This window comes from Myiozetetes cayanensis, unplaced genomic scaffold, assembly GCF_022539395.1.
Source record: "Myiozetetes cayanensis isolate MyiCay16 unplaced genomic scaffold, myiCay2020 scf6-25, whole genome shotgun sequence".
NCBI lineage: Eukaryota > Metazoa > Chordata > Aves > Passeriformes > Tyrannidae > Myiozetetes > Myiozetetes cayanensis.
In genome coordinates, this window is record NW_026087853.1 from 15,884,352 (window position 1) to 15,897,360 (window position 13,009).

A 13,009-nucleotide genomic window follows, 5' to 3' on the forward strand; every position below is an offset into this window, starting at 1 on the left:
CGGCGGGCATCCATGTCGGCGGGCAGGGATTAGCGCGGCGGACACCGAGCCGAGCGGAGGGGGCGGCCGGCCCGTCGCCCCCTTCCCGCGGGGTCTCCGGCGGAGGAGAGCCGTACCCGGCCGGCGGGGGCGGGTGGACATGGCTGACCGGAGCGCACCGAGCTGCCACCTGCGGCTGGAGTGGGTCTACGGCTACCGGGGTCACCAGTGCCGCAACAACCTCTATTACACGGCGGCCAAGGAGATCGTCTACTTCGTGGCGGGGGTCGGCGTGGTCTACAGCCCCCGGGAGCACCGGCAGAAATTCTACCTGGGGCACCAGGACGACATCATCAGGTACCGCCGGGCTGCCTCCCGCCGCGGGCCCCGACCCCCTCCGGCTGTCCCGACCCCACAGCCCGTCTGTCCCGACCCCACAACCCGGCTCCTTCCCTGCCCACTCCTCCCGTTGCCCCGGAGCGGGCGCGGGTGCCCCCCCGCCGCCGCCTGCCCCCAGTGCCGTCCCGGGCAGCGCCGGCGATCCCGCGTCCCGCCAGCGCCCCGGGGACCCGGGGAGCGGACCGGGATACATCAAGGACAGTCAGCGCTCCCTCACTGCCCCCCCGCTCCGCCCGAGCATCGCCGTGGGTAAAAGCAGCCTGGGAAAGGCTTTTGGCCGTCGGATTTCACGGGCCGGGTCGTGTTCCCCCCACCGCCGCTGGTGTGCGGTGCCGAAACTTGCGCGGGCGCTCGTGCCCGGCGCGGCAGCCCGAGGGTCGCGGCTCGGTCCCGGCCGCCCCTGAATGTCAAAGGGCCGGCGGGAGGAGAGGCGGTAATCGCGTGTGTGCCCCGGGGCACTCGGGATGCGGAGGAGGTTAATCTGCAGCAAGGTAGACCTTTGGCTGGTGTTAAAAAGGCGACGATTACATGGGGAATTAGTGGCCTCCCTGTAACTCACGCAACTTTTAAGGTAATCTTGAAAGAACAGCCTTTCTTGCGAAGTTGGGGCTTCTTCTGCAGCTCAGTAGTTCACTAGGCAGGGAATGTTATTATGTGCTGAGTTCATTTAAAAAAAAAATTAAAAACTGATGTTGCTGAAGAAATGTACTGGTGTAATTTCTTAAATGTATTTCCACTCCAAGGATGCTTTTATAAGCCTAGTGGTACTGTGAGATCAATGAGAGAATTTGAGGAGTATGAAGGGCAGATGTGAGCCTGAGTCATCAATCTTTTCCCTTCCAGTAGGTGTCATTGCAGATGGATTTTAATTTCCTTTGCTCTTCCTGTTGGGGTAGGAGATAGCAGCACATAGTTTTGTAGGTCTTTTGGAGGTTTTACAGCACAACATTTGTTTTTATGATGCTCAGTGCTCCAAGGCATACCTTCTGTATGCGTTACTCATGTGAGTAACAGGTATTGCCTCCAGAGAGCATAATAGAGGTTATGTCTTTTATTTAAGCTTTTAGACAAACTAGAAAATTTGGTCATAATGGCCACTTTTTTCCTTTGTTTAAATCTTCTTCTTGAAGAAATTTAATTAGGTTTGAAGTATGGCTGTAAATGGTGTCACTTGTGTAGTATCTCTCTCCTTGGTGCTGAATATGTAAAGAAAAAAGTAGTCAGACAATGTACCATTATAGACCCTTATCCTAGGGATGTTAAATCAGGAGTTTGAATCACTGTTGTTTACATCATTTAATGCTTTAACATTCTCACTTTAGTCCAGGAAGAACTGTTTTCTTAGGAACTGCTAGCCATCTATGATGTCAGGTGCTGCGGGAAATACAGATCCACAACTTCCTATTGTGCTAAGGAAGCGGTACCTTACTACTTGTTCTAAGGTCCCGGTAGGGTAATGTTACACGTTTAATACTTTGTATTCATGAATGCTTCGGAATGACACTGTTTGTTTCAGTAGCACTTCTTATAGCGTAAGAATTACATGGTTTGAGCTACAACTGTGGTAACAGTTTCTTGCTCAGTGTCTCAGTTTTGGTATAATGTGCTACATTTGGCCAAAATGTGACAGAAATCATTATTTTGAATAGTACTTAAAAAAAAAAAAAAAGTCTATTGAAAGTCAGCTAACAAGAGAGAAAGAATGTACCTCGTTTGTGTTGGAATGTACTTTGAATTGTATGATACCATGACCCAGCATACTGGAGTTTCTCCTGCTCTGAATTGTACTGATGTTGAGAGAATATAATTCTAAGTATGTTAATGCATTACAGATTTATGCAGTTAGAATTCTGCATGCTTCTTAAATGCAAAAGCTATGCAGAAATATTAGTATGCTATAAGAAGATGCTTGATTTAAAAGCAGCGTGGCTATTTCTTTAGAACTTGCAGTGATCAGTCTTTCACTTGCTACTTTTTTCAAAAGCAACATGGTATCATTTAAATGTCATCTCACACTTTTCATAACTAAACTTGGGCACCTAAACATACTAGTTCCCAAAATTTAAAGGAGTCATGGTATTGTATTAGGTCAAGTATTAAAAAAAAAATTAAAATACCAAAAAGCAGGTGCAAAAATGGCATTATATAACACAGTAATCAGTGTTACTTAATTTTCTCTCTGAAGATAATAAACTCAACTGTTGATTGCAAAAGAATTCATATGTTTTGTATTTTAATAGGCTCAGCAAGTACTGTCTGAATGCTGGGACATTTGTGAATTTTTTAGTGAAAGCAATGGGAGGATTGAGTGCCTTTTTACAAGTAGGGGATCTCACTTGTGAAATTCTGGTGTCCTGAAAATTTTACATGCTTGAAGAATCAAACTTTCATGAGCCCAGCTCCATAGCTACAAGGAGTAAGCAGTAAATATTGCACACTACATGGTGATATTATTAGTACTCTTCATTGTGAGAACTTTTATACCATTAGCATGCTTTGCATGATTTTGTAATTGTAAACATCAATCAGGAAGAGAGGAACAGCAATTTTTTTAGTCAGAGACTATTTATTTATCTTTAGTAATAGCAAACAGCATTAAAGTAGTGGGCTGCTATAAGATATTTTCCATTGTAAAAATTCCTTCTAGCATCAGCAGTTAGTGTTGTATTGTGAAGTTTTACCTCCTTTTATTAAACAAAAGCCTGTAAACTTCCTGTAAGATTTTTTTTTTATGATTAGATGTTTTAACAAAATTTGTTTTCAGTATAATAATCTAAATTTTAATTGTAGTGTGCACACCACAAGCCCCTCAGCCTCATTTAACTATGTAGTGAAAGCAAGAGAGCTCTCTTTCGGTGTTTTGACCCTCAGTTCTATCAAACACTCTTTTGAAATAGAAGAGGAAATTACGATCACTTAGGACCTCTATCAATCTGGTTTTGGTTTTGTTGTTGTTTTTGTTTGTTTTATTTGAACAATCTCAGCTTTAAATCCATCTTTAAAAGGACTTCTCTAACTTTCTGGTGAGCTTTTGCTTTTTATGTTCTGGTTTTTATCTCTTCTGAGAATTACTTTCTAGAAACCAACTGATTATTCCGGAGGATGTGTAGTATCTATCTTATTTGTCTCCTATTTCTTACACATCTGCATATTTTTATTGTTGAGGGCAGGATGTATGTGAACACTTGTGGAACATGCCATTTAGATGCAGATGCTTTGGAAATTTGCATCTTTTGGGAGTGCTGGCAATTGAGTTTCTTACTTTTTCAGGAGTAAATAAGGAAAAAAAATCTTGCACATGAAACCCCAGCTGACTTGCTTTGGCAGTGCTATCTGTTGCCAGCAGCATAGCTTGGACATCCACTGTGTTTGCAGAAGATAAGATCCCCTGTCCAGCCTTGGCTGTGTATATGTAAGAGATACAAATTTTGAATGAACATGAAAATTATTCCTACAGAGCTACTGATTTAAACTGTATGTTCTCTAGGATTTCATGGATCACCAAACTAGCTTGTGAGGTGTAGAATGGTTTGCTTTACGGTAAGAGGTAGACGGTAGATGAGGAAGAAACTGTGTCTTGGTATGTTCAGGTTAGATCTTGCCATTGCTGTCTCCATAATTTTATTGATTTAGAGGATCATAGGTTATTTAATGTAGGCTGTTCATCCTGTGTCAGAGAGACTTCAGGGGGATCATATTTAATCCTTATTTGTAGAAAGATTTCAAAAGATGCCACCTCAGAGTATTAACTTGTCATACTGGAAACTGATGCTCATGTTGAGGCTCCTTATTTGTCTGGGCTAGCTAAGTCCTGTTTATGTATTTTACGTTTTTTATTTAAGGTGAGAAAATTGGAAACCCTGAACTCATCCACGTTTTTAAATGGCTGTCTATTGTTAAAAGCCTTTGATGTCACCAGGACTATTCTCTGTGTTGACATGCTCCAAGGACACTTTTAGAATAATTTTTTTACACTTTTATTTTATTTTTTTCCTCCTTAAAGCTAGCTGTGACCATCTTTTTTTGTGAACTTCAGAGTATTGGAATTTTACTGGGAGTTAGCTTTTCATCTGGCATTGATGATGCCATTGAAAAGTAAAAGCTCAACCTGAGGTTAAACCAGTGCATCTTTTTGAAATCTTTAGCAGACTTGACAAAATGCATATTCTGCCTTATGTGATGTCTGTTCTTGAGTTCAAACTTTGCATTTATTTGTAATTCTACTTTTGGACCATTATCTCTTTGCTGGTGCAAAACAACCGAACAACTGTGCTGGTCACAGAAAAAAGAGGAATCACATTTCTCTGTGAAAAGGAGACAAACGAGGAAGATTATTATCTCTGTCCTACTTTTTTAATATCCATCATGTGACTAAGTGAGCAAATAATAGTGCTGTTGTATATTATTCCTAGAACTTTATAATCAGTGTAGTGTGACTATTTTAGTAAGATGTTTGTGGAACATTTAGGTTTTGTAGCTGACACATTTTATACTAGTAACAATGCTTGAATTTCTACTGATGATGGCATATGTAGCTTTGCTACATATGGTTGAGGAAGCATAGACTGTATCTAATAAGTTCATTTTCCTTCTTGTCTAAAATCTATACACTTTCCTTGTCTGGGACTAAGTTTGGGGAAAGAAATCATGTATCTTCTGCTGTAGGACTCATCAGAGTTCTGTTTTTAGGGAAAACATAACTTAAAGAATTATTCAGAAAACACTGAAATTCTTTACTATTAGTAGTTCTAGTACCAGAAACCACCAGATACCCTGGTACAAAGACAGAGAGGAGAAAGAAATGGTTCTCTTTCAGTGAGGTTAAAACATGTGGTTCTTTTCCCCCTTTGTGCCTCTCTGTATCCAAGACTGCAGAGAGAGAAATTGCATGTTTACAGGGAGCAGAAGTATATGCAAGACAGGTGGAAAGAATGGGAAAGCATTTAGAGATAGTGTTTGGCTGTTTCCAGAAAAATAGTTTACTTCTGTAAATCACAGGTTTTTTTAAGACAATTTTTCTTATTTTTTACTGTCAACTCTGTAGGATTCAGCTCAGTCTATAAGAGATTGCCCTTCCTAAGATTCTATGATCTTGCTCCTTTATTCCAAGGCAAAATAAACTGTATCTTTTTAGTGTCAACATTTCTAAGGTTCTAGTGAAAATGAAAATCACTAAAATGTCTGCTCCCTGGTGTTAGTGCTGTTCACCAACTCAGATTTATCTACTTATTGTTGCACTCCCAATGATAGTGTAACCATCAACATCTAAGAAATTGTTGGACTCTGTCAACTGCTTTCTAAGACTGGTCCTGGATAATGCTCTCAGGGAGGCAGGTCCAGGCTTCCTCTGTGTGGCTGTCAGCTGTGGTTTGCAAGCAGAAATCCCAGCAGTGCAGTGATTAGTCACATCCTAGTTTTGAATGGCAACAGATCTTTTCCTCACCCTCTCTTTTCGTTAACTATGCATTGTTATGACTTTGGATGACTAGCTGTTGGACTTTTTAAATAAAGGTACTGTGTATTTCTACCACTTCATTGTATGAGAGAGGCTTTGCACCTCTCTTTGATCCCTTTTCATTAGATTCTACTAATGAAAAAAACTTATGAAAGAAGATAATATCTTTTCTCAGAAAAAGAACCAAACAGGTTTCACAAGAATGTAGAGGGAAATTATTTTGTTTCCATCTTTTCTTTTCCCCCAGTAGTCTGACACTCTAAGATTCATCCTAGTTCTCAAAAACCTCAACAAACAGTTGAAGTAATTGTAAGTTAAGGTATCTGCTGTCAGATTTATTGTCTTGTTCTTGTCTAGAATAAATGCTGTATGTCTTTGCCCTAACTCCAAATGACAGTCAAGCACAAATGTTAAACAATAGATTCTAAGTATAGCTACAAAATTTTATCAGATGGAATTCTATTAATTGGTTTGGGAGCCGTTCTATGACTTTTCACTAGGAATTTCATGATTAGTTGTGTATTTTTGATTTCAGGGAATGTAACTAAATGAGTACCACAGTTACTACATGAGGAGAATTTTTTTATTTATTCATTCCATGTGCAACCTGTTCTGTCTTTTGAATTACTTAGGTGATGGAGGAAAACCAAGCTTCAGTATGTGAGGAATTCTTTGTCTACCCTTGAACTTTATACAGTCTAGATGTTTCTTTCTACAAAAAAAAATCTGTTTATTCATTTGTAGGCAGTTAATCTCCAGAATTATTTCAATAATCATAGCTGTTGATGAAGGGCATCCCCCTTTGGATCCTTTAATAACTGTGCTGAAAGAAAACAGGAGTAAAATTCATTTTAAAGTTGTGCCTCAAATGTGAAATGGGTCATGCATAGAAGCACTTCAAAATGTTGCTTGTATAACGCTTAGGAAACCTACAGTGTGGATACATTCTGGATTATTAGGGATAGTGTTAGGAAACCAGTCTTTATTCTGAAGTCCCAAGGAAAGTCTGTGGTAGGAATAGTTCCCCTGTATTAGTTCTGGTAAGGCTGCACCTGGAGTACTGTGTCCAGTTCTGGGCTCGTTACATGAGAGATGTGGAGCTACAAGAGAGTCCATTGAAAGGCCACTCTGAGAGTCCATTGATGGGAAGAAACTGGACCATCTCTCCCAAGGAAAGGCTGAGAGAGCTGGGAGCATTTAGCCCAGAGAAGAGAAGGCTCAGAGGGCATCTGATCAACGTATATAAATAGCTGAAGGGAAAGTGTAAAGAATATGGAATCAGGCTCTTTTCAGTGGTGCCCAGTGGCAAGTCAAGTGACTTACCAAGCAAAATAAAAATTGTAGGCCCAAGCAGAACAGTTCTGTTCCAAAGCTTCAGTGTTTTGACTACAAACATTATTTATGATCTTCCCACATGCAAATTAAAAAAAAATCATTTAAGGTAAGTCTAGTTAAGGAAGTAATTTTTCAGATTATTTTTTCTTGAGGAAAATTACACATTGAGAAAAAATTGTGGGTTTTTGATATGCAATGGGATGTTTACTGCCAAACCAAATACTCTTAATAGTTCATTTTTCTGTAATGAAAAACAGGCTTTGGAGTGTTTGCTGGTGGTTCCTGCTCAAGTGTGACACCTGGGGTTTGTTCTCCATTTGCACTTGATGGGGGAACTGCCTTCTTCAAAGAATGAAAGCAACATAATGCTGAATCATGTAATGTGTACCATTCCAAGAGACCTATTATAGGAACTCAAGTCACTTGAATAGGTTAATTCACCAAGCTATTGTACTTCCTTAATAAGGCATTAAGGCATTTTTATTTTCTGAATATGATATTTGGAGGGACTGATTTCTTTTTTCCTCAGAAAGTTTGGATTTCCAACTGAAAAATCAAGTCCTCCCTTAGCTTATTCTTAGGCTTATATGGTACAATGTTTTGTTTGTTTATACTAAAAATAAATCAATTGACTCTCACTTCGTCATCTCCAGATGATCTTTAAGGACATAGTTTATATTCCTCCATTAAAGAAGTCATGACTTAATAAGACCTAAATTATGTCATAATTAAGCTAAGCAGTCCTCCTAAAACCTTCTAGCTTAAGTATCTTTTGTCTGCCTATCAGTCAAAGTGGCATTTCTTACAGCAGAAGCACTTGATAGGACAAGGGGTGAGATAATTCCCCAGATGACCATTTTATGTCATGGTTCACAAGGACAAAGTCCCAGTTAAGTACTGTCCAACTTTTCATGTTAAGTGATCTCAAGTTGTCAAATGTGTAAAATCTGGAGGGAAGATTAATTTTCAAATCTTGAAGAGATCAGAGGGAGAGAGGAAAGAGTATGATCAGCCTTTTTCTTGAGGAAACCAAGTTTTCCGGGTAGTTCTAGAGCTTTTCTGGAACATGTTCTACCAGGCTGAAATATGTTTTTTGAGAGATTTATTATCAAATCCTCATTACAATATTTTTTTTTTTACCAAGAGCTTTGTGCATTATCTTTCTAAAAAATATTTTGCTTGGATTTGGTTTGATAAAATGGAAATATTTTAGGAATAGAGAATAAAATATTTCCTTGATTCAGTTTGAAGTGGGACTAGAGTAAGCCTGTTGTTTAATACACCTACATACCATAAAAAACTTTATTTTTCCTAATTGAAACTATATGAATAGAAATATTGAAAATATCCAACCAGAACTGAATATCTAAAACATACTAGAAGTTGATTAAAGTAGATCAACACAGCAAGGAGCTACAGGGTTAGGAGCTTGCCTTCCTGCATTGTGCTTTTCATAGCCAGCAGTCACATCACCTTCTGATCTGATTCTGTCAGCACTCTCAGGCAGGGTCAGGTCAGGTCAATACTTAAATGGGAAAAGATGTTGGTGTTGTAGAAAATGCTTTTCTTGATTTGGTTGGTAGTTGGGTCTTTTTTCTCATAACTGTTGCAAAAAAGTGAGGCTCTGGGACAATGTCTGAGAAGAACAGGAAATGTAACCAAAGGCTTAAGAGTGTTTGATTTTTAAAAATTTTGAAGTAATTTCTGCAGAAGATTTGAGGTCTGCTCTAATCTTTCAGCTTTTCCAAATCACAGCCAAAGCAGTTGTGTTTCTGTTTACCTATGTTTTCAATGTTTTAATTTGTTAGTCAACCTCTTGATATAGGTAGGAAAGAAGATTATGTTCCTGGCTGATTTTGAACAGCATTATGAGGTTAGCTTATTGTGTTAACAGTATTATTATGATAGTGATAGTCTATCTTAACCTAGAAGCTTGGCATGTTTCAATAATTTAATTCTTTTGAAGGGTGTGTATGAAGTCAAATATTTGGGGTTTTTAAGTGCAAAATTTGAAGTTTCAGTTAAGATGTAAATTAAACTTCAGGTTTAGAAGTTATTAAGAGTTGATTTACTTTTTTCCCCTCTGTAATTGTTTTAGATGAAAACCATAGTGTACATGTTCTGTATGACATATCAAAAAATTAGTTTAGAATTTACTGTAATTGTTAACACAAGCAACACCAGCCTTTTAAAAAGAGAACGTAAAATAAAGAGATGTTTTTAGTTTTATGTCATGTACATTTTGGGGTTTTTAAAGCTTAAGCTGACACTAAGATAAAAAAGCCAGAGAATTTAGTTTTACTTTATATAATACCTCAAGGGGTTTTTCTACTTCAAGATATAGTTTACCTAGTTTTTCAAAATGTTATTAAACCACTTATAGAGTTGTGTTTGTGATTTGGGACAGCACTTTTATCTATCACTTAATTTGAAATTTAATTTATCTATCACTTAAATGAAAAGTAATTTATTATTCATAAAAGTGGCAAAACTGTCTAATCTGGACTGATCAACATAAGTCATATACTCACATTAAAATTTAGATTTAAATTATTGTGCAGTTATAGTATTATCAAGGAGATTGGTTTATTCACAATGTATTTGTTTGACTTGGAATGATTTATTGATTTTGGTATATTCACATGGTAGTCAGAACTACTGAGCACTTGAAATACCTTGAACAGAAAAGTAAAGTTATAAATTTCCTTGAATTTAAGTGTCAGAAAGTGAAAGTTCCCATAACCATCTTAATAATTTGGTTGAATGTTTAACCGAGATGCCACTGAATGTTCTTCTCAAAATACATGTATCCAAGATTTTCTGCCCAGCCGGATGCTGGTGTGTCATCTGTAGTGTGATTTTCCCCTGGTGCAACAGTGAAGCACCTTACAGAATGTTACAGATATGTATAAATTTCCTGCATTAGGGCACAGATTGCTCTGATTACTCCATTGCCTACAAAAGACTTTAATTTCTACAAGAAATAACCAGTATCATATTTGCATTGCTGTTGTAGCTACTACAATAGTAAGAGACTTTAAAAATGCAGTGCTTGATTTGCACAAAAAAGGTCAGAATCAGCCAAAATTACCTTAAGTCTTGGTAGCAAAAGATATGATTGAATTTTTAAGTTAGGCTTATGATACCTATCAGTTTTATATTGTGAAAGATAGAAACCACAAAGAATTCCAGTGTGTGCACCATCTGATAACACCACTACTGTACTACATTTAAAACAAGATGTCTCTGTGAGACCACTGCTGTTTGAAAAGCAGTTTTTCTTGTTATTTTACCTAGCTGCTAGAGGATACATATATTCTTAAAACTCCAGAGAAATACTGTATCTCTTCTTCAGAATAACTGTCCTCAGCCTAGTTGCAAAAGATTCTCCGTGAACTGGGAATCCTCATCACTGCTGAGAGGCTTCCTGCAGACTCCTTCTCTTTTGAACAGGACCTGTAAGATGGTGCCTGATGCTTATTCTTTTATGAAAGCCCTGGGTATTCAGCTATTACTTCAGAAGATACAGTGAACAATCCTTCCAGCCATTTTTCATAAGTTTCTAATTTCATTTCACTGCTTGATCCTCCAAGCTTTTTCAGGGGAGTTCCTTTATAGTACCTATTGCCCTATTGCTTTGGGCTGCAGACAGGATGGATCACGACCAGTATCTGTATGCCCACGTAGTCTGATTCTTTTACTTTAAAAACACACATCCTCTCATTTTAGCAAAAAAACCCACCACAAACAAACAAACAAACAAAACCCCCACAAAACCCAAACCAAAACAGAAAAAAACAAACAAAAAACCCCAACAACAACAACCCAAAACACCCAACCAAAAACTCAACAAACCAACCAAAAAAACCAGATGTGTAAAAAACCCCTCAAACCAAGCCTTCCATCCTAACAGCAATGTCCAACCTGTAATTGCTGAAATATTCATGGGATCATATTTGGTAAATATTTTTGGAGGCTCCTTTTTTGGAGGTCTTGATATTGTTTGTCTGTGGATTAGCACTGCTTTGCATGAAAATGATGTTCCTATGCTGAAAAGCAGTGGATTTCTACAATAGAAGTAATAATTCCACTTGAGCTGTGAACTGAAATGCCTCTTTTTCCGAGCCAAGGTAAACACGTTTGTTCACAGGATTTTTTTTCCGCTTTATAATGTCCAAATATAAACAGAATTACTAGGTCTTAAAACAGGTTTATGGAAATAAAAGAATGTTAAACATATGCTTTAGATTAGTTCCAAGAGATATTTCTGTGTTTGATTCAGCTGACAGACTGCTGAGATGCATATCCAGTCTCAGAAACAGGACCCTGTCTTCAGAAAATTCTCACCTATGCATCCTTCTAGAACAAGCTGTGCCTAATGGGGGGATAGTGTGTAGGATTTGTGGCTGGCAAAGGAAAAAACCTGAGCAGATCTTGACATTCTGTTCAGATTTGAACTTTCCCCTTCCCAAGGACTGCTGCAACTTGGGATGTTTCTCGGGTGTTTGAATTCAAGAATCAAGAATTAAGAGAAATGTGTCCAAAGAGTGCCATAACTTTGGAGAGAAAAATGTCAGTTTGAGCAAGGTGATGAGCTTTAGAGGCGTGTGAAGGTGGTACTTCCACTGATGCTTTAGCCAGGTCTGTGACATTACATTTAGGAAAATTTTTCTTTTGCCTTTTACATTCTGTTGACTATAGGATGAATTATATCCTAATTTTCCTCTGCCTTGATATAAGGTATATTGATAAGATGCTTGACATAAAATTACATGTAAATAAAATGCTTGATCAAGGTGACAAATTTAACTGAAGAGAAACAAAACTGAGGCAAAGACCAGACCTAGTAATGAAGAAAATGTGTCCAAGCTGAATATCCTGTTTATAAATTGGTCATAGTTATAGTAAAATCATTGTGTTCTCATATCTACCTCACACTTTTCACTCCTGATTATGTACTGTATTTTTTACTTTGCTAGAATTGGCAAATTGAAATTTGTAAATATGACACAGTTTTACAACAGTGATCTAAAAGACTGGGTGGAAAAGTATTGTTTTACTGCTTTGATTCTTTCTATTTATGTGGTATATTTCTTGTGATTAAATCTAGTTGCATATAATGTTAAAAATAAGTCACCATTCAATTTTCTGAATGACAGGATAATGTATTTTATGAAAGCTCCTGAAAATGTCAGACTGTGTTATAGGTGCATACAAACATTATACATACATACCATTGGGAAAAAACCCAAAACTTACTTAAGGGTAGAAATAACTTAAAAGAATTTATATATTTTAGTATTTTGAGGTGAGTGGTAGTAAGATGTCTCCATTTTATCAAAACAGTCTGCGTGCAGAATGAGTGGATTAATTCTATGTTTTGGTTAACTGACAACTGTATAAACCTTCTCATGACTTTTAGAACTGTGTTAATCCCTGTTCCCTGTTTATAATCTCTCTACAAGAGCAAACAAGGTGAATGATGCTTTATCTTAGATCAAGACAAGGCATCAGACAGCATTTGGGAAGTGCCTCAAGATTTATTGTGGTGAGTGTGACATTTTAAGTGAAATAGCCTTCCAGAATACTTGAAGAAATAACAGGAATATTTGAGAACTGGGAAATGTTTTGGGTTTTTTTAGATCAAGGTCACACATTAGATGATATTTGTCATTTTAGATACAGGTTCCTCTTCTGCTAACTGGTTTTTTTCAATTGCTGTTTCTTCTGCCCTAGAAATTAATACCACAAAAATGAATAGCCTTTGAAACATTATTCATTAATAAATTAATTTATGAATAATTGTCTTTTGCAGGTTACAGCATATGCTTATGATAATGA

At 37.8% G+C, this 13,009-nt stretch overlaps 1 protein-coding gene across 7 annotated transcripts in view; it reads left to right on the forward strand.

The window, feature by feature from the left end:
• Positions 1–13,009, forward strand: part of EML5 (EMAP like 5) — a 113,000-nt gene continuing 99,991 nt past the window's right edge. For 5 of the 7 annotated variants that reach the window (XR_007631412.1, XR_007631410.1, XR_007631411.1 and 2 more), the window contains exon 1: positions 1–336. Coding sequence is in view for 4 of the 7 variants with exons in the window: in XM_050334929.1 (XP_050190886.1) it covers positions 140–336 (197 nt within the window). In the remaining 3 variants the exon portion in view is untranslated. The remainder of the gene's footprint in view (positions 337–13,009) is intronic. The other 2 variants (XM_050334928.1, XM_050334927.1) reach the window with 2 other exon arrangements.